Genomic DNA, 27,181 nt, shown 5'->3' on the forward strand with positions numbered 1-27,181 from the left:
GCCTACCAGGCTCCTCCATCCATGGGATTTTCTAGGCAAGAGTACTGGAATGGATCATTCCCCAAATTACACCAACTGCAGTAGTTTATCATAATTGCAAAGAAAAACTGAATCTTTTGAGATAGAGAATAGTTTCCTAATTGTGCCAGTTCTTCATATGTAAAGATTCCACAACCTCCCTTCCAAGACCAGTTGGGTGATCCTCACAGTTGTGTATTATCCTAGACAAGCCAGGTCACCTCTGTTGACCTTCCTAGAGATGGTATTGGCTGCACTAACTCTAATTTACACAAAAGTACACTGAAAGGGGACTTCCCTGGTGGTCCAGTGGTTAAGAATCCACCTTCCATTGCAGGGGGCATAGGTTTGATCCCTGGTTGGGGATTAAGATCCCATATGTCACAGGACAACTAAACCACATGTTGCATTTACAGGGTCTGCCTGCCGTAACTAAGACTCATCACAGCCAAATAATTTTTTTAAGTACACTGAAAAAGAAGAGAAGCTATGCATAGGAAACAAAAAACTTTGTCAATTATCAGTACTAATCAAAGATCAAACCAGTCAATCCTAAAGGAAATCAACCCTGAATATTCATTGGAAAGACTGATACTGAAGCTGAAGTGCCAATATTTCGGCCACCTGATGCAAAGAGCTGACTCACTGGAAAAGACCCTGACACAGGGCAAGACTGAAGGCAGAGGAGAAGAGAATGACAGAGGGTGAGAGAGTCGGATGGCATCACTGACTCGATGGACATGGGTTTAAGCAAACTCCAGGAGATAGTGAAGGGGTGGGAAGCCTGGTGTGCTGCAGTCCATGGGGTTGCAAAGAGTTGAACATGACTGAGCAACTGAGCAACAATAAAATATAAGATGCTTTTGCATATTTTCCACAATATCCCTTGTTACACATTGAACATTTGAAATGTTGATCTTTTGATTAAATTTTCTTATGAAAAATCAAACCTAACTATTCAATAGTACCTCTCATATTTTACTCCCACTCCCAGGTTCTATCTCCAGGTTTCTCTTACTACTATTTTGTCTCATTTTTATTTCCTTTTGTGCTCCAAGTACTTTATTTCTCCAATTTGTTGTCCTAGCAGAACAAGGAAAATTGGCCCTTGCTCCTGAAGCAAACCTTCTGTAAGATGGAAAGCACAGGTCTAAACGGGAACTTAATATCATCTAGACCAGAAGTTTTCAATCCTTTATGCACATTACAATCACTATTGTTTGGAGAATTAAAGAAAAAGGAAAAAAAAAATAATGCCAGAGTCTCACCCCAGACTGAATAAATCCAACTCTCAGATATGAACCCAGGCTTTGGAATTTTTTTAAAAGTCCACCAGAAGGTTCTAGTGTGCAGTCAGTGTTGAGAAACTCTGATTCTCTGACCTAGTTCAGTTATTCACTTCAGAGATTTCAGTGACGGGTTGGGGAGCTGCAGGGGAGACAGTAAGGAGGGGAAGGAACCTTATCTATAATCTCCACGATTGCACTAGGATTTGATAGAACTTTCAGACCAGACAACATTTTTCCAATAGCTCTCTTAATTCAGAGTTCTCAAGACATAAACGGACTGGAATTTACTCTCCTTCCTCTGAATAAAAAGTATTGCCATACAACTGTAATAAGGTATGTTTCATATACACTAAAATACATGCATCCACTTTAAACCTAAAGTTCAGTAAGTTAGACAAACTCATGTTACCACTTCCCCAATCTTGAAAGAGAACATTTTCATCATCCCAGAAAGTACCTGCTGCCTCTCCCATTAGCAAACTCCATCCCAGGCCCCAAGTTACAATTACTCTGATTTTTATCACTGTAGATTAGTTTTTCTTCTTCTAGACCCTCATATAAATAGAATCAGACAGTATGCATCCTTTCCTGTCTACATTTTTTCACTCAGCATAATTTTTTTAAAGATTCAACTATGTTGGAACAGCAGTTTGTTCCACTTTATGGACGACTCTGTGGACATGAGTTTGAGTGAACTCCGGGAGTTGGTGATGGACAGGGAGGCCTGGCGTGCTGTGATTCATGGGTCGCAGAGAGTCAGACACAACTGAGTGACTGAACTGAACTGAACTGAATTGAATATCCCATTGTATGAATATGTTACATTTTATCCACTGGGTTTGCCTAGTTTGAGACTATTACAAATTAAGCTGCTATGAGTATCTGTGCACAAGTCTTTGGGAGGGCATGAATTTTTCTTTCTCTTGAGTAAATATATAGAAATAGAAATATTAGACCCAACATGGCTTGGGAGGCAAGGCATGTAGAAGAAAGTGTTCCAGACTTGCAGTCAGCCAGAGCTGTTCCGCATACAGATAGGGCTGTTTATTAACAAGGAGATTAAAATACCAACTTCACAGGCATGCTAAAGGGATTGAAGAGAATGCATGTACAGGGCTGGTAAATAGTAGACACCTAGTCAATGGTAACAGAAATAACTAGAGGCAGAACTGGTTTGAAATGGAGCAAGAACCCTCGATTTCCCAGTAAGGTATTTTTCAACTGCTGTATGCTGCTCACCTCCCTCCAGCCAAAGACTCTCTCTACCACCTTCCAAGCCTAACACCCTCTCCTGTCTCTGAAGCTGAAGCCATAAAACATGAACTACCTTCTGAAATAATTAATTCAGAAGTCTTTCTTGGCTTATTTGTTTTAATAAATTTTATCTCTTTGGCAAAAAAAATTCACATAAAAGAATGTGGATGGGAGGAATTCAGTACATGAATTTGGGAAAGGAGAAATGTCTGTCTTCTAGGCAGTATCGGGCTGAGATGCTACAAGGGGGTGGTATGTGAACCTGGAAATATACTAGCTTTTGGATGATACGGGCTCATCTGCATTTAAACCCCCTCTGTCATCCAGTGCTTCCCTCCATGCCTACTTTCTACCTGTGCAGCTCTTTCACTTGACTCCTTAACGTCTTCAAAAAATGTCTCCTTTTTTGAAGTCTCCCATTCCTTTCCCGTGGGCTTCCCTCATAGCTCAGCTGGTAAAGAATCCGCCTACCATGCAAGAGACACCATTTCGAGTCCTGGGTAAGGAAGATCCCCTGGAGAAGGGATAGGCTACCCATTCCAGCATTCTTGGGTTTCCCTGGTGGCTCAGCTGGTAAAGAATCCACCTGCAATGCGGGAGACCTGGGCTTGATCCTTGGGTTGGGAAGATCCCTGGAGAATGGAATGGCTACCCACTCCAGTATTCTGGCCTGGAGAATCCCATGAACTGAATAGTCCATGGGGTTGCAAAGAGTCTGACACAAGTGAGTGACTTTCAGTTCACTCACTCCTTTCCTACTTCTCTCATTCCACCCAGCACTCTTCCCACTGGAAGGACAGAGCAGCAAATAAACACCCAATGGCCAGCACATCCTCTTAAAACATGTATGCACACACCACCCTTATTTATGTTCAACTGTGAAAAGTATGAAGGCAGTTAAATTTACCAAATGAATCATGAAGGAAGCTACAATAGTATTAGAGGTGCCCTTCTCTCACAAACATAAGACTCTACACATAGACATCACCAGATGGTAAACACTGAAATCAGATTGACTATATTCTTTGCAGCCAAAGATGGAGAAGCTCTATACAGTTAGCAAAAACAAGACCAGGAGCTGACTGTGGCTCAGATCATCAACTCCTTATTGCCAAATTCAGATTTAAATTGAAGAAAGTAAGGAAAACCACTAAACCACTCAGGTATGACCTAAATCAAATCCCTTACAATTACACAGTGGAAGTGACAAATAGATTCAAGGGATTAGATCTGATAGATAGATAGAGTGCCTGAAGAATTATGGATGGAGGTTCATGACATTGTACAGAAGGCAGGGATCAAGACCATTCCCAAGAAAAAGAAGTGCAGAAGGGCAAAATGGTTGTCTGAGGAGGCCTTACAAATAGCTATGAAAAGAAGAGATGCTAAAGGCAAAGGAGAAAAGGAAAGACATACCCATTTGAATGCAGAGTTCCAAAGAATAGTGAGGAGAGATAAGAAAGCCTTCTTCAGTGATCAATGCAAAGAAATAGAGGAAAACAATAGAATGGGAAAGACTAGAGATCTCTTCTGGAAAATCAGAGATACCAAGGCAAAACATTTCATGCAAAGATGGGCTCGATAAAGGACAGAAATGGGCCTAATAGAAGCAGAAGATATAAAAAAGAAGAGGCAAGAATATACAGAAGAACTATACGAAAAAGATCTTCATGACCCATATAACCACGATGGTGTGATCACTTACCTAGAGCCAGACATCCTGGAATGCGAACCCAAGTGGGCCTTAGGAAGCATCACCACAAACAAAGCTAGTGGAGGTGATCGAATTCCAGTTGAGCTATTTCAAATCCTAAAAGATGATGCTGTGAAAGTGCTGCACTCAATATGCCAGCAAATTTGGAAAACTCAGCAGTGGCCACAGGACTGGAAAAGGTCAGTCTTCATTTCAATCCCAAAGAAAGTCAATGCCAAAGAATGCTCAAACTACCTCACAATTGCACTCATCTCACATGCTAGCAAAGTAATGCTCAAAATTCTCCAAACCAGCCTTCAACAGCATGTGAACCATGAACTTCATGATGTTCAAGCTGGATTTAGACAAGGCAGGGGAACCAGAGATTAAATTGCCAATATCTGCTGGGTCATCAAAAAAGCAAGAGAATACCAGAAAAACATCTACTGCTTTATTGATTATGCCAAAGCCTTTGACTGTGTAGATCACAACAAACTTTGGAAAATTCTTTGAGAGATGGGAATACCAGACCACCTGACATGCCTCCTGAGAAATCTGTATGTAGGTCAAGAAGCAACAGTTAGAAGTGGACATGGAACAACATACTGGTCCCAAATCCTGCTTATGTAACTTATATGCAGAGTACATCATGTGAAATGTGGGGTGGATGAAGCACAAGCTGGAATCAAGATTGCTGGGAGAAATATCAATAACCTCAGATATGCAGATGACACCACTCTTATGGCAGAAAGCGAAGAAGAACTAAAGAGCCTCATGATGAAAGTGAAAGAGGAGAATGGAAAAGCTGGATTAAAACTTAACATTCAAAAAACAAAGATTATGGCATCCAGTCCCATCACTTAGTGGCAAATAGATGGGAAACAATGGAAACAGTGACAGACTGTATTTTCTTGAACTCCAAAATCACTGCAGACAGTGACTGCAGCCATGAAATTAAAAGGTGCTTGCTCCTTGGAAGAAAAGCTATGACCAATCTAGATAGCATATTAAAAAGCAGAGACATTACTTTGCCAACAAAGTCCGTCTAGTCAAAGCTATGGTTTTTCCAGTAGTCATATATGGATGTAAGAGTTGAACTAGAAAGAAAGCTGAGTGCTGAAGAATTGATGGTTTTGAACTGTGGTGTTGAAGAAAACTTTTGAGAGTCCCTTGGACTGCAAGAAGATCCAACCAGTCCATCCTAAGGGAAATCAGTCCTGAATGTTCATTGGAAAGACTGATGCTGAGGCTGAAACTCCAGTACTTTGACCTCCTGATGCAAATAACTGACTCCTTGAAAAAGATCCTAATGCTGGGAAAGATTGAAGACAAGAGGAGAGGGGGACAACAGTGGATGAGATGGTTGGATGGCACCCCCAACTAGATGGACATGAGTTTGTGCAAGTTCTGGGAGTTGGTGATGGGCATGGAAGTCTGGCATGCTGCAGTCCATGGGGTCGCAAACAGTCAGACACGACTGAGCGGCCTAACTGAACTTCTCTCACAAAATGTCTCCTTGCTAAAGGGGGAGTGAGAGAAAGGATCCTGCTGCCACTGAACTGGCAGCTCCCCACCCTCCCCCTGCTCCCCCTCCGTGCTGCCAGCCCCTGTGCTCACAGTCATACTTCCCCTCCCTACAGGCATTTTCCCTGTCCTGCTCTCCAGGCCCTTCCCTTGATCAAGAGCATATCTAGAGCTTCTCAGCAAAATCCCAGGCCAGCAGACAGCACCTCGCCTGAGCCAATTTGAATGCACACCGCCTATGAGATTTTCTGAAACTCTCTCAGCTGCCACATTAAAACTGCATGAGAGTCTTCCTCAGGAGGCCTAATAATAGCATGTTTCATCTTCGAGCCACTTTATAAACATTAACTGATTAAGTCGCCCTTCTCGCCTTTCTCTCCTCATAAGCTCTGGGCTTCTGCAGAGTGGACTTCATCATCTGCTCCCTTCCACTTACTCCAGGAGCAAACAGGCTGGGACCTGAAGGATCTCTCCTGGGTATTTTGGGCCAAGACAACAGTAATGTCAAAGGTCTTGCAGTAACAATCTCCACTTGGGTAACAGCATGGATGTGTATTTAAAAGAGACTGACTTGAGGTTCTCATTTTCCAAAGCAGCATAGCAGAGAGAACTTGCCTCCATGGTCCAAGGTGGGATCACCAAACTATCTCCCATGACACCAAACCCAGCTTGCCATCTGTTTTTATGGATAAAGTTTTACTGGAACACGGGCATGCTCATTCATTTACATGATATCTATGCCTACTTTTATGCAACAATATCAACTGAGTAGTTGCAACAGAGACCAAAAAATAAAAATTTTCCTACATGGTCCTCTAGAAGAAGTTTGCTGATCCTGGTCTTTTTAAAGTTTGTTTTCACCTTGTATATTCCCTAAATACTTTTAATCAAGTCTCTTTCCCTCTCTGGGCCTCTGTGGCTACACCTATAGACTGAATAATTTCTGACCAGAGTCACTGCCTTGGGTTCACTCTCATCGTTCTACAAGCATTAGCATCTTATGTTAGCGTCACTCATCACTACAGCTGACTTCTTTGCGAGCAGGAGTAGAGTTCTGTGTGTCTCATGAATCACTGTAGGCACAAGACTTCAGGCTGAGCCCTAAATCCATTATGGACTATAGCTGAACTGACTTGAATTACATTTCTTTCTTTGCAGAGAGATCTCACAGAATGATGTCTTGGAAGTGATAGAGGCAAATGTGTTCTCCAATCTGCCCAAACTACATGAAATGTAAGCAAGAATCTGTGGGGTTTTGCTCATGGCTGCTTTTGGTAGTAGCCTTAAAGTTCGCTTATATTCCTGGGAGGCCCTGGCTCTGCTCTGTCCTCAGACTCCTAAAATTTCATTTTAGGCTGTCAAAGTCAGTCCAACAGGTGCCTGGTGACTCGGGTACCAGTCCAGAGCTTAGTCTTATTCTGCTTCTTCCTTCTCAGGGTTTTTTGCATAGTAAACTCAAGTACCTAGCTCTGTGACTGCACGTATTACTTCCAGCTCATCCTCTCATTCAAATTTGTTCCACGGTCAAAGCCCAAAATAAATTCCTCATGATGTAGTTGAAGATGGGCAGTCTTAGTTTGACTGCTAGCCTATGCCACATACTCACCATGGAACCTTGGTCAAGATGCAAAATCATGCTAAGACTTAGCTTTCTTTCTGTAAAGTGGGAATAATAAAATTGCATGCCTCATAGGATCACTGTGATGAATAAATGAGATGATAAACGTTATGTAGATCTAACACATAAACTAGCATACACTAAGTTATGATAACAATCCTTGGCTTCTTTACTACTCCAACCAAATGTATTTTCTCTTGTTGACATTCTAGTTTTATATACATGCCAGTACTCACACAGATACACCTCTGTTGCATACCAGTCTAAAGGTACTATAAATTATCAAAGCCAGATGAGACTTTGGAGACAGGTCCAAATTTTTCCAAAGTGTATTATCTGTATCATTAAACAGAAAATTATTAAGTGTTACAAAAAAGGAAAAAGATTCTATGGTCAAATAAGATTAAGTTAGACAGACTCACTATAGGAAAACTCAGAGTCTGTAATATGCAAATATACACTTGGAATCTCCAAGAAGGATACTGTATTAAGAGTTTCTCAACTAGTGTCATTGGAAAGGTTCCTCTGTGAAGCACTGACGAATATCTTACAAAATTCTCAGAGAACACAGTTAGGAAAGCCACTGAACCACTTTCCTAATTTTACAGATGAGGAATGAGACAGAGAAGTTGTGAAGCTTGTCTAGTCACCCAGCCAAATCCACAGCAGGATAAGGACTTGAACATAAATCTCTTGACTCTTTTGTATCTTTTTAAAAACTTCTTAGCATTTGCCAAGCATATATACATATATACACATATGCATAATTCATATACGCATACATACATATATATGAATTTGTTTAGGAATGACAGTCTGTCCATTATGACAGACTCTGCCCTCCCTTCCCTTTTCTACCTCCCACTCTCATTCTTCTTCGTTGTCATTAAGCCTCTGCAACTGGTGCTTCCCCTCTCTCTCTGCTTGGCCTTTCCTTACCCTCTCTGGGAAAAGAGATCTGACCGGGGTCTCAGAACCCACAGAGAGTATCAGAGAAGTGAACCAAAGGGCAGCCAGCCCTCTGGGCAAGGTCAAGTAGATGTCCCTCTGTGCAGCTCAATGGGCAGTGGAGCTAATGGGATGGCTCTTTCATCTCTCCCCCACATGGAGAGGTGCTCACCTCCATGTAACACTGCCTGTATTTAAAATGATTAATTACCTGGTACTTGGATCTGCGTAGCTACAGGTTACTGCAACATTAAAGCTAATGAAACAGGGAGGAAGTAATTAACACAGAGCATCTCTGCAAATATACATTGATCCAGCCAGATGAGGAAAGGGCAGCCTCTCTCTGTCAGAATCCAAATGTGAACATGCCCACCTCCAGACTATTGATCAGGACATGGCGCAGGTCAGCCCAGGGCAGAAGCCATCAATTCCCATGAGCTGTGAGACAGAAGCCTCCACTGCAGCATGAGGGACTCACTGGCACCTTGCCAGCTGCTGTCTGCCGGGACTGCACCGTGAAAGCCAGAGATGTTCATTGCTTGTCCCCCAGTCTTCGTTTCCCTTTGACCTTTCACTTTACTTTTCTCCAATCTCCTTTGACTCTTCACCCTCTTTGTTGCTGTCCATCCCCTTCTCTCTTGTCTCCCAACCAGAAAAAAAACTCATTTCCCCCATTAGTCTCATCCCTACCCTCCTCAGACCCTGGGAGATCCTTACTGGTTAAACACTCAACTGAGTTCAGGGTGAAATGACTCACCCAGCCGTGCTTGGTTTGTCTCTGATGAATAGATTCCAGGAACACTTCAGTGATGAGAGTTATATAAGACAGGGTTAATATTTTGTTTGCACAGTTTAGTATAGTAAAAGACACCGCATACATGCTCAATCTTTGTGGAAATGATGGATGGACAAAGAGATGGCTAGATGGGTAAATAACTTAACATACTCTTTACATAATATGAAAAATACCATAGCATTCCTTACCATTAAGGTCATGTGCACGTTCTTTTCTCTTTCGCAGTAGAATTGAAAAGGCCAATAACCTGCTATACATCGACCCTGATGCCTTCCAGAACCTTCCCAACCTCCGATATCTGTAAGAACTTCTGTATTCTGGTGCCCCTTCTAATATCAAATTATGTACTCGTATTTTAGCAAAATATCCATTTGCAACTCTGGGGAGCAACTGCTTGTAATCAAAAATGTGGGGCAGAACAGGAAGTGAGGAGACACTTGCTGGTGGGTTTTAGTTTGGCTTAATGAGTAAATTCCACTGACATAATTGCATTTGGTTTTCATTTAAAAAGCAGACATCATAAGGAATGCCATTTGCATTAATGGGATTGTCACACAGACCTCTTGCAGAACTCAGTCATAATTTAGTGTTAATGAGATACAGCTAAAATTTCTGCTAGCATTTAGCTTGTGACCTTGACCTCAAAGGCATTGTCTCTCCTGTTCTGCGTGCATGCATTTTTTCCTTTGATAGATTACAATGTTTTATATTAAAGTTTTGGTTAATAATAGACATGGTATTTTTATCAGCACAGAGATTCTTGGTGTTTGAGCTCCATCCCTTGGGCCTGACTCTATCTGCAAAAACATTGCTTCTTCCACTCAGCTTCCAAATTAGCTAAGGGCTTGACAGAACCCTGAGTGCTACAATGGGACCCTACAAAATAACAGATAAGAACTTGACCTATAGAGTCACACTTTCCAGAACGATTTATTAACTACTGATCACAGGCACGAATATAACCTCTCAAAGCTTGTTTCCTTGGAAATAATGATGGATGTGTGTCTGTTATCTATTAATTTAATAAGAATGCATACTTACTTACCTCCAAAAGACAGTTTTTAAGCAAAAATGATGTATCATTTCTTACCTGTCTGCGAGTTGATCAGTGAAATCCATTGGCCGAACTGGACTCTCTTGGCCGAACCTCAGTTCAGCTAACTCGTGTATCTGAAGTTAGCTGGCAGGTGAAGTGGGTGCTGGCTGCCCTGGATAGTCTTGGTTTGGGATGACAGATCTCCACCAAGTGGTGTTCATTTCTAGCCAACTCACACAGGCTTGTTCTCACAGCAGACCTGGGGTTCCAAAAGAAAGAGTAAGCTTGTAAGCCTCTTGAGACTTAAACCCTGAATTTACACACCATTTCTTCTGTTGCATTTTATCATTCTTGGGACCAACCCAGATTTAAGAGGTCAAGAAATAGAATCCACTGATTGATGGGGAAAAGCTTCAAAGTCACCAAGACAAGGTGTAGTAATACAGGGAAGGATAAAGATGGAAACCCACTCCAGAATTCTTTCCTGGAGAATTTCATGGACAGAGAAGCCTGGTAGACTACAGTCAAGCCAAGAGTTGGACATGACTGAGCAATTAACACTTACACTTGCAATCAATTCAAAGCACATAAAATGCTTTGCACAGTGCCTGTGACATAATAAATGTTCAATAAACATTAGCTACTAGTGATATTTTGACTCTGTCCCTAACTATTGATCTATGAGAACTGGAGTTAGCAATTAATATAATAAGGAACTCTAGGCCATTGTGGCTTAGCTCTCTGATGGAGACTGATGGAGGGAATAAAAGATTTAACAGAAGAAAGTCCACATGACCTGGGACTTCAGCTCTCTGATAGGAGCCCCAGAAATGATCTGAGAAAGAAACAAAGTCTTCCACTCCTGAGTCATGTCAGAGGCAGGACCAGCTTCACTGGCAATCTAACAGGGCTCCATGCTCAAAAGGGTCCCACACTCAGAGGGCCTCATTCCAGGTTTAACACTCTGCTGTCACCATCTGGAAATGCTTTAACAGTTTTGAACAGAGAGCCCTACACTTCACAAATTATGTATTCAGTCATGCTGAAAGATAAGGGCTATGATCAACTCAGGAGCCCTGGCTCTTTAAATGGACTTTGCTATACTCTACAGAATCTAACACGGGTTAGGTACAGCACAGTGGAGGAAACCCGGGGTAACAGAAAAGGCATAGGCCTTAGGATAAAAAAAAATCTAGAGCCTCATCCTGACTCCACCATTCACTCTTGGACCAATCACTAGACTTCTGAGATGTGCATAGCTGTGGACTGTCAAGTGAGGTTCACGTATGAAAATCTACTGTAAACTACAAAAACATTAATAAATTTACTAAGTATTTGTAGGATGGTTATTTCTAGCCAACCAGTCAAAGTCTACAAGTCTACCCTCAATAAAAGTACAGTATGGGTTTAATAGAGAGTTATGGTGGCTACTAAGACCTTCAGCTTTCACCCAGGCTGCTTAGCATGAATTCAACAAAAAAGAACTTTGGGACATGCCTTTACATTTAATGGAGCAGTATAGAAAAGAAAAAAAAAAGACTATACATGACATCAGAAGGACTGGATTCCAGATGGGATGCTGTTATTTATTAGCTAGATAAACTTTACCTTCTCTAAACCTCAGTTTCTTTATCTATAAATTGGGTGGTTATAAAAATAAGATTATGCCTGTAAAAACATTTCACAAGTTGTTTTTAGCATATAAACCATAAATAACTATATAAATATAAAATTATTGGTGCCCATTACCCAGGTGGTTTCCTTCATTCCTTCTTTTTTTCTCTCCCTCCCAATTACTATCCCTCCCTTTCTCCTCCCTCTTAGAAAGAGTCTGAGTGGAATAGGGGTGGCCACAGAGCCTTCAATATAGCAGAACAAGAGAGACCTGGGATATGCAAAGGGACACCCCTATTCACAGACTGTCACATGTAGCTCATGAGAAGCACCCTGCAGAGGAGAGATTCAGGAAGAAACAACTTTCTCACACACACATTCCATAGCCCATGATGATAATAGCAGGTCTGCGAATGGGGAACTGGGAAAATCCAAGGGATGGGGAGTCACCGCAAAGTTAAGAAAGAGCTCCAGCGTTTAATATTAGCCTGTACTTTGTGGCCAGCGCCATTCATTTTTATTAGCAAGGACCCTCAGCCCTGTCTCTAGGGAGGAAGGACAAGGGAGGAATTTAGGAATTTGTATGTGTGGAAGGCATGGCCCTAGACTGAAGAGGGAACTCTGGCAGAACAGAGAGGATGAAGCTCTGACTTTGACTCTGGAAGAAGCTGAAACCTCTGCCGTCTGTCATTAAGTCCAGACTCCTCTTTGTATCCTTTTCTCACTTTGAAGTGTTAAGTAATCTTCAGTCTTACCTGACTACCCTGTCAAGTCCAGACAAAACTGGAGGTGACCGATTCCAGCCACATCTGTTCATGAGAGGAGGTTATCCTTCTCAGAGTATTTGAAACATGCTTTCTAACTGGAAAACGAAAAGAACTTGTACTTTGTTTAGAGGAATTGTGTCACTGTCAAATGATGCTCCTGGATGGCTCTGAAAAGTATATATACTCGCATAATTTCACAAAGTATAAAGTTCTTTCACAACCACTGCCACGCTGATACCCATCTGGAAGTTGGAACGAACAGCTGTCCCTCTCAAGCCTTCAGACTTATTGCCCAGGGCAGACTTTTCCCAGCTGCACATTGCTCCCAGGTTGCAGCCCAAGGTGACCCTGAGAACTAGAGCAGCTCTGCACTCCAAAAACACTACTGGCAAAGCATCATTCAGGCTTTTCAGACCATGGTCCTTTTAAATATTTTTCTAATTGCTGAGAGAAATCACCCAAATTTAGAGGTGGTCCCCTAACCTAAAAGAGTATGTCACGGAAACAAAGCCCAGTGAAGCTTCCCTCTTCTCCCACAGTTCTTTGTGTCTGGGCAGCAGTCATGAACAGCTTTGCAATCCAGCAGCCAAGTAGGGGTGGGTGGCAATGACTTCAGGTATTTTGGAGAATGATGAACTACTTGCTTCAAGGCAAAGAAGAAACATAAAATGGATGAAGGAATCCAGAGAGGACCAAGTAGGATGGAGTAGTTGTTTATTTCCTTAAGATAAATGTTTATCAACACAGCCAGCAAAGCAGGAAACTACAGAGAGCAGAGGGTGAGTTGTCATTTGACTTAAGAACACTAAATGCTGCATACACACACTTAGAAATGTTGCTCTGAAATTCTCGAACTTGATTCCACTTTATACTGATCATTTGATGGCACAGAATTCAAAACAACTAGAAATCAGCCTTCTTCATTACTCCCTTCATACTTCACTAAGGAACCTGAAATGGTTCTGGGAAGAAAAAAATTCATGAATAAAGAAATGTACTTTGACTAGAAGAGTATATATCAAAGGATTCATCTGGGTGGATTTTTTCAAGTCAATATTGTATTTACGAGCAACATTTCTTTCTTTATTGCTCTGCCTTCCTGGAGCTGACCTTTTGTGTATGAAAGATTATCTATTGATCTGTAAATAAGGTTTACACAATATTCCTGTGCCTTTGCATCCTGTCGGCATAATTCTCAGGCAGCTGGATGTTGTTCTTTGCTACTCAGTAAACCATAATTTCATCTTAACAAACCCTTTACACAGCTGGGTGGGCCTCCACCCCCAACTGACAGCCGTCTTCCTTTTATATGGAGACCTGTTAGATCTTCTTAGGAGGCTGTTAATGGCAGCTTTGCCATCTGCTTCCTCCAGCCAAAGATGATGCCAGCAGAGTTTTCACTGCAGCTCACCTTAGCTATTCCAGATGTTTCTTCCCCACCCTTCCCCTAAGTCTCTTTCCCTGTTTTCTGCTTTCCTCTCTTTCATTTGTTTTGGTAAGAGTGACGAAAGTAGCATCTTGGACAATAAAAGTTAAGCCATTTGCTGGACATTGCAACAGAGACCAGGGACCCAAGAGTGGCACAGAGCAGTGAGGAAGCAGAGACTCCAGGGCCCCCTGGCTGGGGTCAGGTCTCAGCTCCTGCCCTTCTTAGCTATGTGGCCTTGGGTAATCAGCTTAACAACTCTAGGTCTGTTTTCCTTTCTGCAAATGAGGGATAACGTTGCCTGCCTCCTTGCATTGTAGCGAATGAAGTACTGAGAAGAATGAACTGACATTTAGAAAATTCTCAGTATGTTGTTCAGTTGCTCAGTTGTATCTGACCTCCACTGAGTGCAGCACACCAGGCTTCCCTGTCCTTCACCATCTCCTGCAGTTTGCTCAAACTCATGTCCATTGAGCCAATGATGCCATCCAACCATCTCATCCTCTGTTGCCCCTTCTCCTCCTGCCCTCAGTCTATCCTAGCATCAGGGTCTTTTCCAAAGAGCTGGCTCTTCACATCAGGTGGCCAAAGTATTGGAGCTTCAGCTTCAGCATCAGTCCTTCCAATGAATATTCAGGGTTGATTTCCCTTAGGGTTGACTGGTTTGATCTCCTGGCTCTCCAAGGGACTCTCAAGAGTCTTCCCCAGCACCACAGCTGGAAAGCATCAATTCTTGGGTGCTCAGTCTTCTCAGTAAACAGTAGCAATTCTTATTAAATTCCTGACCCTGTCTTTGACTAGCTAAGGGAGTCTGTGTAAGGGACTCCACCTCTATGTACCTCAGTTCTCTCTTCTCCTTTAAAAAAAAGAATACCCATCTCTGAGAGTCTTGCAAGGATTAATTTGATGATGATGATGATGTGCTGCTGGTGGTTATATTGCTTTTCTCTTCCAATATTTCTAAGGTTTGGAAGGCGTCTTTAATTGCTTCTTATAGACAGAATCCACTGACCAGCATTCAAACATGAAAATATATCATTTGTGTTTCTCAAAGGAAAAAGCCATCCTTCTCACCAAACTCCTGACAAATCCAGCAAGTTCCCTCCGAACAAGCAAAATTAAATAATCCTGCATAATCTTAACCCCTTCTTTGTTCATTTCCAACACCGTGTGTGTATGTATGTGCACATGCGTGCACCTGCACACTCATAAGGTCTGACTCTTTGTGACCCCACGGGCCGTAGCCCTCCAGACTTCCCTGTTCATGGAATTTTTGGCCCACAATACCATGCCATTCCCAACCACCAACTGCTTGGATAATGTTTCCTATTTTATGTTGATTTACAATTTATCTCTTTTTATCATACTTCATTTCATTTGAACCTCACAACAATCCAAGGAGGGCAGTACAAATGCAAGCATTTGACAGAATTCAGCGGGCCTTGGCTGTACTTCCCGGGTATGAAGCTCTTCTGACAGGATTGTGCAATGTCCCTGTAGACTGGGCTATTCTTATAATTTTGATGTTCAGCAATGTTTGGTTCTCTGTGGTGGTGGGAAGAGAGCCATACCAGGGTTAATTTTTCAAAGTTCCTGCACAATGGAAAGGATCAGGGCCTTCCCATTCCTCCTCCAACATTTTGAATGTGAATTAGCCAGTCACTGAGAACTCATTCATTCAATCATCCATTCAACAATCATTTATTGAGGCCACACTATATCCTAGGCTTTGTTGTGGCTACTTCTTGGGCATACAAAAGATGACAGTACAGATGATGCCTCTGCCCTTATGGAGCTGATATTCTAATTGAAGAGATAATGTTGGATAATGTCAGGTGGTAATAGTGATGTGAAGAAAAATAAAGCAGAGAAGGTAGAGTTATGGTTTAGAAAGGGTGGTCTAGAAAGGATAAAGAGGGTGACCTTGTGAGAGATCCAGGTGACATCAATGGACAGCTCTCAACACAAAGGGCTCAGCTTTTGGGGAAGAAAAGGCTATTTATCATTCATTAAACCCTGAAAATAACACATCTGCCAAGCTGTGTGGCACTGGCTATAGATAAGAGGACTGATTCAATGCTTTGGCTGGGCTAGTAAAGGAAAGCTTCTTGGGAGGTTGGCAGAATTTAGCTGCAACTTGGAGAATGAATAAAATTTAGAAAGACAAAAAAGGAGGAATTTTCTGTTAAAGAAAGATGGGATCAAACCCATAGAACAAAAAAGCATCATGGAGTAGGCAGAGGATAGGGAGATACTGAGTCTCAACTAAAATGAAGGCATATGCTGAGGAGTTTGACTATATGAAGATGGACTGGCTCTGGAAGATTGAAAAACTAAATTAAGGCAAAGAGCTTAAGCTTCAACACAGTAGTAGAAGGAAAATTACAAGACAATCTTACCAACAAGGACCAACTGTATAACACAGGGAACTATACTCAATATTTTGTAACAATCTATACATTAGGAAAAGAATCTGAAAAAGAATATGTATGTGTGTATATGTGTGTGTGTGTACAATTGAGTCACTTTGCTGTATACACCTGAAGCTAACATAACATTATAAATCAACTACAATTTTTTAAAGAAGAGCTTCTTCAGTAGAATGACAGGATGACAATGATTTGGACTGTAGCTTGACGGGGAGCAGGGTACAGACTATATACTCAAGGGAGAATTGCTAAGGGCCAGTGGCCATAATCCAGGGGTATAGTAATAATGGCCCCTGGAGGAATAGAAAGGCTTGGTTCAATGGGGGACAAGGGACACATTTCTAAAACAGAACCACCACCATATTATTTCCCTCCAGGTCAGACAAGGACCCAAGTGACTAGTGATTTTTGCCCACTCACTTCTAGTAACCCCCGAAGCCTCCCTTCCCTGAGTGACCCCCACACAGAATCACCCTGCAGTCAGCACCCCTCAAGAATTCAGCTAGGCCAGAATTCATCCTACGTGGTAGTTGTGATTATTGGGAAGAAACTAGCCATCTCCCCGGCTGTCAGTGTCATAAGTCTCTAAGGATGTTGTCATGACTACAGGGATATTTGGGCACAATGGAAATTATACAGTTGTTTCTTTTATCAGTAATCTGTCTAGCAGAGCCACTTTTGCCTGATATTGTCAACTCCAGGGAAAGACAGCAAGATTTTCCCTGTGGACCACTGAGGTTCAGGATGAGATTTCAGCCTGGGCACATCAGCCCCAGGAGAGCAAGAACCTCCTATCATCTTAGCGCACGATTGTAATGACAGTGATGTTTTCATGCTGCTCACCTCTCCTCTTCCTTCCTCTGACCTGTTCAGTAATTTCTCCTGCAAGAAGTCCAGGCCTTCTCCATCAAGACAATTGTGGCATCTATCAATTCCCATCAGTATGTTCAGATCTTGATATTATTCTTTCCAAAGGAAGTGGCATATTTTTTAAAAAGGAGCCTGGAAAAGGCAATGTGAAACCCAAGAATCTGTCATGATAGATTCTTGGCCATGGGGGCTTCTGAGAGGGAAATTCCAACAGGATCTACTCAAATAGCACATAACTAACCATCTATTCTATCCACTTGCAGAGTCTCTGGATTACATTTTCACAGGATATACCTTCTTATGAGGTAGGTATATCCTCACCTCATTAATTTTGAAATAAAGACCTGTCTCTGTCATCCTCAGAAATCGGATGTGAAGACAAGTCCAGAGGTGGTTCAGAGAGAAACAAGTCCCAGATGAACTGCATGAAATCAGCCCTAACCCCGTTTCTCATTGGGAGTATTACCCCTACTTCCCCCCAACCCTACAGTGATGGACTGATCTTTTCAAGTTTCAGTTTCCTCATCTGCAAAATGGAAATAATAAAATATGCTTCAAGAATATGAAAGCATATGAAAGAGGTAAATGGGTTTTATGTCCTCCAAGACCTCTTCCTTCCCTCAAGTGCTTGGTGTCTAACTGTGATGTCAAGAATCTGGGGATCCCAGCATCACTACCTGTCCTGAGTTCAGCATATTCAGACCAACACAAAGGGTCCTGTATGGAAGGAGAAAACCCCTCTACAAGACAGAAAAATCCAGCCTCCTGCAGACCACTCTTGTTTCCCAGATCAGGCTCCTCTTCCCCAGGATTCAAAGAGACCCTCTAAATGCTGAGATCCTTCAGATGCATCAAAAACTTAAACCAGTTGTAAATTAGTCTTAAGTACAGCAGAAACTCAGCTTCTTAAGCTAAAGGAGAATCGCAGAATAAGCCCTGTCACTTCGGCCCCTCAGAAATGAGCACAGCTGGCTCAGAGGAGCCCGAGAGGCACTGGACGTGGGGTCAGGCTGAAGGGGCAAACAGCATCCAGTAGCCACTCGAGCTGGCCTGGGAGGAGGGCTGGCCTCAGGCACAGACAGAAAGAGGCATAGCTTAGCCAGTGACAATCTGATTGTCATCAAGTGAAGCCCCACTTCTGTTGAAAATAAACTGCTGCCTCTTCTTCCACCATTGCAGCCTCAATGTGGGGAGGTTTAAAGGCTATTTTGGTCCTTCTGGCCCCTTGTAAATTTACAGTTATCCCCGGGAGAGGCCACATGTTAAGGTGTTAGAGTTAACACAGGAACTGTCGGCTACCTTCTCTGCAGAGATGAGGCAGTCCCAGGGAAGCAGAGATGGGTTGGAGGAGGCTGGGCTCTACTGTGGACAACAGGGGGCGGGCAGGTAATGAAAGAGGGAGGGCACCATGCAGGCTCCTCTGGTGACCTGATCCTGTGCTCCTCCAGGATGGCGACTAGGTTGTCTTCATGGCTGTAACCCAGTGAATGGCACCAAAAACAAGGCACTCAGCTACTTATTTCTCCGTTTAGAGAATCCTGGCTGTGATCCAGTTCTCACACACCTGGTTCCCAGCTCACTCTGTAACGCTTGCTGAGGGACCCATTTGTTCTTGCTGTCCTCATTCATCTCATCCTCTTCGGCTTTCACAGTGTGTGCTCTTAGGCTGTGAGTTAGAACACAGGCCTGATGGCTCTGCTGCTCCCAAACCCTTGGCTTGTCCATCTGGGAAGATGCTGTCTTCCTGTGGGCATGGCTATAGGAGAAATGCATTCCCAGGGGCACCTCAGCCAGCCAGATCGGCTGGTTCAAGACCAGGGAGCAACACGTTGCAGGAGAGGTCATCACCTGATTCAGTTGAGCTCTAATTCAGAACGACTGTGTGCAGCTCATCTCCACAGAGGGCAGGGTACACACACAATAGGTCCTTAATGAAAATGCGGGCCTGGGTTTGAATCTGTCTGGGTAATAGAAGAGAAGCAACTGCTGTTTTTAGAGAAATAGCTTGGGGCCTTATGGAACATGAATACTGCAGTGACAGATGCTTTAAGGAAGAATATTTTCATCTTCAGCAGACATTAAGTGTTCTGCTGCAGTTTAATCATCAGTTCACCCACAGCAAACACCCTGCAAATAATGTCTAGTTCAACAGACAGTGAGCTCCTCCTCCACCAGTTTGGTACTCAAAGATAGAAGTGCTGAAAAGACGGAGCAGGGTGTTTGGGAGATGTGCCAGGGAAGAAATTAGACGGCCTCCCTCACAAAGCTCACCCACTATGCTCTGTCTGGTCAAGGAGCCACCAAGACACAGATTCACTCAGCAATACACAAAGGAAAATCTCTTCTCTTCACAGGAGAGCCACACACCCAGTCTTTAGCCATGGTCCTATTTGTGTAAGCAAGTAACAAGACCTTTCAGGGCCTCATGTAAAACAGAGAGGAAAAGGACAGCCTATCTCCTTCAAAAGGCTGTAAGGAGAGAAAGTAAAGGGGAAGATGAGTCAGCGTGCAGAGTCACCTTGAAAGTCTGAAAGAGCAAACAAATGCAAGCACTGCTTACTGGACAGAAGACTGCTGACAGGCATGGGGTGGAACACAGGGATCACAAATTAGAAAGCACTTTCACTTCAGATCCACTGGCATAGTCTTATAAAAGCCCTCTGAGACATTTACTGATGGTTCCACTTTACATACAGGAAATTTGAGGTTCAGACATGCTGATTGAATCACCCAACCTCACAAAACAGGATTAACAAAGGATCTTGGTTCGATGAAGACCTACAAGACCTTCTAGAACACCCAAAAAAGATGTCCTTTTCATTACAGGGGACTGGAATGCAAAAGTAGGAACTCAAGGGATACCTGGAGTAAGAGGCAAAGTTGGCCTTGGAGTACAGAATGAAGCAGGGCAAAGGCTAATAGAGTTTTGTCAAGAGAATGCACTGGTCATAGCAAACACCCTCTTCCAACAACACAAGAGAAGACTCTACACATGACATCCCCAGATGGTCAATACCAAAATCAGACTGATTATATTCTTTGCAGCCAAAGATGGAGAAGCTCTATACAGTCAGCAAAAACAAGACCTGGAGCTGACTGTGGCTCAGATCATGAACTCCTTATTGCCAAATTCAGACTTAAATTGAAGAAAGTAGGGAAAACCACTCGACCGTTCAGTTATGACCTAAATCAAATCTCTTATGATTAGACAGTGGAAGTGACAAATAGATAAAGAGATTAGATCCCATAGACAGAGTACCTGAAGAATTATGGACAGAGGTTCATGACACTGTACAGGAGACAGGGATCAAGATCATCCCCAAGAAAAAGAAATGCAGAAAAGCAAAATGGCTGTCTGAGGAGGACTTACAGATAGCTATGAAAAGAAGAAAAGGCAAAGGAGAAAAGGAAAGATATACTCATTGGAATGCAGAGTTCCAAAGAATAGCAAGGAGAGATAAGAAAGCCTTCCTCAGTGATCAGTGCAAAGAAAGAGAGGAAAACAATAGAATGGGGGAAGACTAGAGATCTCTTCAAGAAAATTAGAGATACGAAGGGAAAATTTCATGCAAAGATGGGCACAGAAATGGTATGGACCTAACAGAAGCAGAAGATATTAAGAAGAGGTAGCAAAAATACACAGAAGAACTATACAAAAAAAGATCTTTATGACCCAGATAATCACGATGGTGTTATCACTCACCTAGAGCCAGACATCTTGGAATGTGAAGTCAAGTGGACCTTAGGAAGCAGCACACAAAGCTAGTGGAGGTGATAGAATTCCAGCTGAGCTATTTCAAATCCTAAAAGATGATGCTGTGAAAGTGCTGCACTCAATATGCCAGCAAATTTGGAAAACTCAGCAGTGGCCTCAGGACTGGTAAAGGTCAGTTTTCATTCCAATCCCAAAGAAAGGCAAGGCCAAAGAATGTTCAAACTACCTCACAATTGTACTCATCTCACACTCTAGCAAAGTAATGCTCAAAATTCTCCAATCCAGGCTTTAACAATACATGAACCATGAACTTCCAGATGTTCAAACTAGATTTAGAAAAGCCAGAGGAACCAGAGATCAAATTGCCAACATCTATTAGATCATAAAAAAAGCAAGAATTCCAGAAAAACATCTATTTCTGCTTTATTGACTATGCCAAAGCCTTTGACTGTGTAGATCACAATAAACTCTAGAAAATTCTTAAAGAGATGGGAATATCAGACCACCTGACCTGCCTCCTGAGAAATCTGTATGCAAGTCAGGAAGCAACAGTTAGAAATGGATATGGAACAACAGACTAGCTCCAAATTGGGAAAGAAGTATGTCAAGGCTGTATACTGTCAGCCTTCTTATTTAACTTATATGCAGAGTACATCATGAGAAATGCTGGGCTGGATGAAGCACAAGCTGGAATCAAGATTGCTTGGAGAAATATCAAGAACCTCAGATATGCAGATGACACCACCCTCATAGCAGAAAGTGAAGAAGAACTAAAGAGCTTCTTGATGAAAGTTAAAGAGGAGAGTGAAAAAGCTGGCTTGAAACTCAACATTCAGAAAACTAAAATCATGGCATCTGGTCTCATCACTTCATGGCAAATAGATGGGGAAACAATGGAAGCAGTGACAGACTTTATTTTTTTGGGCTCCAAAATCACTGCAGATGGTGACTGCAGCCATGAAATTAAAAGACATTTGCTCCTTGGAAGAAAAGTTATGACCAACCTAGGCAGCATATTAAAAAGCAGAGACATTACTTTGCCAACAAAGGTCCATCTAGTCAAAGCTATGGTTTTTCCAGTAGTCATGTATTGATGTGAGAGTTGGACTATAAAGAAAGCTAAGCACCAAAGAATTGATGCTTTTGAACTGTGGTGTTGGAGAAAACTCTTGAGAGTTCCTTGGACTGCAAGGAGATTCAACCAGTCTATCATAAAGGAAATCAGTCCTGAATATTCATTGGAAGGACTGATGTTGAAGCTGAACCTACAATACTTTGGCCACTTGAGGCAAAGAACTGACACATTTGAAAAGACCCTGATGCTGGAAAAGAGTGAAGATGGGAGGAGAAGGGGACGACAGAGGATGAGATGGTTGGATGGCATCACTGACTCAATGGACATGAGTTTGAGTAAACTCTGGGAGTTGGTGATGGACAGAGAGGCCTGGCTGCTGCAGTCCACAGAGTCACAAAGAGTTGGACACGACTGACCGACTGAACTGAACTTGGAGCAAAAGAGAAGAATACTGATACTAATTGTCCATCTACTAGATGGTAGACCCTAAACTAAGTATTTTGGTCTCACAGTTCATTTTCCCATCTTTCAAACAGTGAGGCATGTAATTTCCCCAATTTACAAAGGAGGAATTTGAAACACAGAGGTTCTGTAGCTGGCAGAACTAAGAACTGAGCCCAGCAGTGTCTGACTCCATCCCCATTCACCCCCCTTTCCAGCATGTCATGACTGGAAAGGTGCAGAGTATGGGTGAAGACAATGTCAATACACCCGGTGTTCTGAGCGCAAGAGTGACACTAGATTACTGTTTGCCATTTGGAACTTGTGATCATCTACGTGGGCTAAGTTTAAGTGTACCTAAGAAATAGCTTTCTAAATAATTAATGCTAGAAATGAGTTGTGGGGAAGGGTGTGCAAACTGTTTAAAATATTAAGTCTTTTGCGACTCCCCTATGCAATTTAAAAGTAACTGCTTGCCACAAATTGGTAGTTTGATGAAAGTTATTTGTTCATTGGCATCCAAGAAGGTCCCCAAAGATTACCTCTTGGCAACCCTGTAAGCAGTGAATCTACTAACTTGGAGAGAGCTTTAGGTTTTCAAAGTCCTTATGTAACCAATGAGATATCATGGGACAAAGATTACCAAGAGCATGGGAGCCTGAGAGCCCAGTTTCGGGTCCCATTTTTTCCATTTGCTAGATGGAAAGTTAACTGAAACTCTAAGCCTCAGTTTCATTATCTCGAAAATGGAGCCAAGTATAGCATCTTCTTCATGGAGTTACGGGCAGAAATAAATGACTCTGCACAGGCAAGGCCTTTCTAATGCCTGCATATGGAAAATCGCATGGACAGAGGAACCTAGCAGGCTACAGTCTATGGGGTAGCAAAGAGTCAGACATGACTGAGCACACATGCATGCCATGGGATAAGGGAACTGGTAAGCATTAACTATGTTTCTTTCTGGATCAAGCTTAGAAATTTGAGTGATCCACTGACCCTCTGCGAGCACTGCCTCCCTTATCTGTAAGATGAGAACCATAATTATGCTCATCTAAGAAACTCACAGTGAAGTCAAATGAAGTGAAGGTGTCAGTTGCCCAGTCATGTCCAACTCTTTGTGACGTCATGGACCATACCCCGCCAGTCTCCTCTCTCCGTGTACTTTTCCAGGCAAGAATACTAGAGTGGGTAGCCATTTCCTTCTCCAGGGGTCTACCCAACCAGGGATCAAACCCAAGTCTCCTGCACTGCAGGCAGATTCTTTATCGTCTGAGCCTCCAGGGAAGCCCCAAAGTCAAACGAGAGAATATGAAATAACTGTGTCAGTCACATGTGCTACATGAACATAAGGCAGGACTATTTTCCAGTCTTTTCTTTTCAGAAGTCTGGGTTAGAGATGTGACCTGTATAACCAGTTCCTAGCACTTCAGTTATTTCCCAAACACCTGGCCTCTGGTCTATTGCAGCCTCTAGCCCGGGCCCAAGTCAGACACCAGTTACTCTGTTCCCCAAGCAGGAGGAGACAATGATGAAAGTTGTCACGTGGTCTTCTCAAAGTCCTCCTCTCAACCTAAATGACACAATAAACAGCTCCCACCCTGTCACATGGTGAGGGGCTGGGAAGGGCAGATTCATGGCTGTCTGGAGGAACCCTTCTCCCAAGGCTCCTGCACCATTATCATGCCCACTGTGCATGAGAGGTTAAGAGTTGTGTCAACTAGTTTCTAGGAACTTGGCATATCGCATGTCTCACACCGCAGCCTCTCAGGAAAAGTCCACCTCTGACATCTTGTTATGCTGAGACCTGCTCTTGCCATGAAGGCTTCATATGTGCTCCACATTGAAAGGGCAAATAACATCAAATTGAGAGCTGCTCAGTAGCCCATCACAAGCTTTTTATTTCTTTCTAGTTCAGCCCATGTTGTCAAAGACTTATCTTCAGTTTAGTCTTCCTTTGATTCATTTTTGTCATGAGAACATGATTTCTTCCTACCCAGACATGGTGTGTAGAAAGGTTAATTTTTGGGCCAGGGGGAGTAGGAATCTTATCCTGTGACTGATGGACTCTTTGAAGCTTAAGAGGAGTTATTCAGTCTCACACCTTCCCTCTTTAGGTGGTACCCTGAAGGGGCCTATCTGGAAATGCCTGAAGATGCGGGTAGAAACTCCATCAAAGTTCACTGGACACAGTGTGCCCTTTCAGCAATGCGACTCCGTAAACTTTGTGATTTATATCATGGTAGAGGAGTAGAGGGGGCTGACTAATAGAACACTTAGAGTTTATCAACCATGTCCTACAGGGAGACAGCATTTTCAGAGAATCGGCATCGATACTCTGGCTTCTAGAAGGGCTTCAAAGGTTGAACTAGGAAACACCAAACTCAGGAGATACTCTGTAATAAAGGAGGAATCCAAGGTCAGTGTGTTTGGGGAAAGCCAGCACTCTACTTCCTGCTCTTGGGCATTTATAATGAATAATATTGTGGTTAAGGCTCTGAGAACCCCCAGGAAAGAAATGCTTAGCCTTATTAATTCATCATTTCCTAGACTTATTTGATGATTGTAGCCTTTCATTTGTAAGCAAAGCACTTACAAGGTTTGAAAATAGCATGTTTGGAGAAATGCTCAAAGTTTCCAAGTTGAAAAGCATCTTAAAGGCCACAGAGTTCTGCTCCCCTTTCCAGCTCTATACCCAGTTCCAAAGGTGGGGTTTCTCCTCACACATCCAAGCAAGTCTCAGACATCAGTTGGGGCGCTCTAAAATTCAACTCAATTTTGACACTGTCTACCTGGATACAGCATCAGATCCCAATGATCTATGGTTTGGTCCTATAAAATTGCCCCCCATAAAATACCAATTGCAAGTCCAGGCTGTCACCTGTGCTCCTGACCAACCAGCTATAGAACGGAGGTTCCAATAACCCTTCCTTGAGTTTGGTTACTTTGTTAGAGCAGCTCATTGAACTCAGGGAAACATTTTGCTTACTCAATAACTAGCTTATTATTAAAGGGTACAATGTAGGAACAGCCAAAAAGAAGATATGCAGAGAGTGAGGTATGGGGAAAGGATTCTGAGCTTCCGTGCCCTCTCCAAGTCACACCACACTCCCCACCCAGAAGTTCTGTGCCAGGAAGGGGAACAGAGACCAAATGTACGTTTCTTATAATAAATAACAATATCACACCCCTCATGAAGAATCCCAGCCACACAGACATTACCAGAGGTAGGGAACCAAGTGCTTCACAGTACAATTAATCCTTCTATTGGGCAACTGTCATAATGAATAAGAGTCAGTCCTTATGAGAATGAATGGGAATCAGCCTGATCCTGGAAGGAGCACAAACTTTAGAGTCAGAAAGATGTGGGTTCGACCTCTAGCTCTGCCCCTCTTATGTGTGGCTTTGTGAAAGTGCCTGAACCTCTCAGCTGTGGCTCCTCCACTCTGATATGAGGATGGTAATGTTACCTGTCTCTTAAGTTAGAGGAGAGGAATAAATAAACTAATCAATGTTAAGTGCTTGGTGTGGTACCTGGTACATAGGAAGTGTTCAATAAATGTTGACCATTATTATTATTAATCCTGTATCTACCTTCCTAAGCAGCACATCACAAATCTATTATTATTTATACCTGGCAGCTCTTCAGAATCACAATCTTCTCTTCCCAAGCCAAATATCCTATGTAGTGGACAATATGGTCTTGAATTCCTCACCCCATCAGCAAAAAAAACCCAAAAAACCCTAAGTCCCCAAATAAGTTTACTTATAGATCTATACACAATTATAGTATTAATGTATGGTTATATTACAAAATATACACACAAATGATATTTTAAAGTATGAAATAAAGATGAATAAAAAATGTGTTTTTACATATACACCCTGCCTTATTATATACCATTTTATATGGCACAATAAACCTATTTTTACCTCACTAAATATAATAATATTTCAGAGGAATCAGTATCATAGGATGCACTTCATTATTTTTTAATTAATTTTATTGAAGGGCAATTGCTTTACAGAGTTTTGCTATTTTCTGTCAAACCTCAACATGAATCAGCCACAGGTATATATATATCCCCTCCCTTTTGAACCTAGCTCCCATCTTCCTCCCCATCCCACCCCTCTAGGTTGATACAGAGCCCCTGTTTGAGTTTCCTGAGACATACAGCAAATTCCCATTGGCTATGTAATTTACACATGGTAATGGAAGTTTCCATGTTACTCTTTCCACACATCTCCCCCTCTCCTCCCCTCTCCCCATGTCCATAAATCTCTTCTCTATGTCTGTTTCTCCACTGCTGCCCTGTAAATAAATTCCTCAGTACATTTTTCTAGATTCTGTATATATGTGTCAAAATGCGATATTTATCTTTCTGACTCACTTACTTCTAGGTTCATCCACCTCATAAGAACTGACTCAAATGCATTCCTTTCATGGCTAAGTAATATTCCATTGTGCATATGTATCACAACTTCTTTATCCACTCATCTGTCGATAGACACCTAGGTGGCTTCCATGCTCTGCTGCTGCTGCTGCTGCTAAGTCACTTCAGTCGTATCCGACTCTGTGTGACCCCATAGACGGAAGCCCACCAGGCTCCCCCGTCCCTGGGATTCTCCAGGCAAGAACACTGGAGTGGGTTGCCATTTCCTTCTCCAATG

At 42.5% G+C, this 27,181-nt stretch overlaps 1 protein-coding gene across 5 annotated transcripts in view; it reads left to right on the forward strand.

The window, feature by feature from the left end:
- FSHR (follicle stimulating hormone receptor) overlaps positions 1-27,181 on the forward strand; it is a 211,102-nt gene that overhangs the window by 129,940 nt on the left and 53,981 nt on the right. For 4 of the 5 annotated variants that reach the window (XM_088841745.1, XM_088841749.1, XM_088841747.1 and 1 more), the window contains 2 exons: positions 6,937-7,011; positions 9,366-9,440. In XM_088841745.1, the coding sequence (XP_088697871.1) occupies positions 6,937-7,011; positions 9,366-9,440 (150 nt within the window). The remainder of the gene's footprint in view (positions 1-6,936; positions 7,012-9,365; positions 9,441-27,181) is intronic. The other variant, XM_088841746.1, reaches the window with a different exon arrangement.

The sequence above is a fragment of the Moschus berezovskii genome, chromosome 11, assembly GCF_049115385.1.
Source record: "Moschus berezovskii isolate FMDL1 chromosome 11, NW_MosBer_1.0, whole genome shotgun sequence".
NCBI classification, from domain to species: Eukaryota; Metazoa; Chordata; class Mammalia; order Artiodactyla; family Moschidae; genus Moschus; species Moschus berezovskii.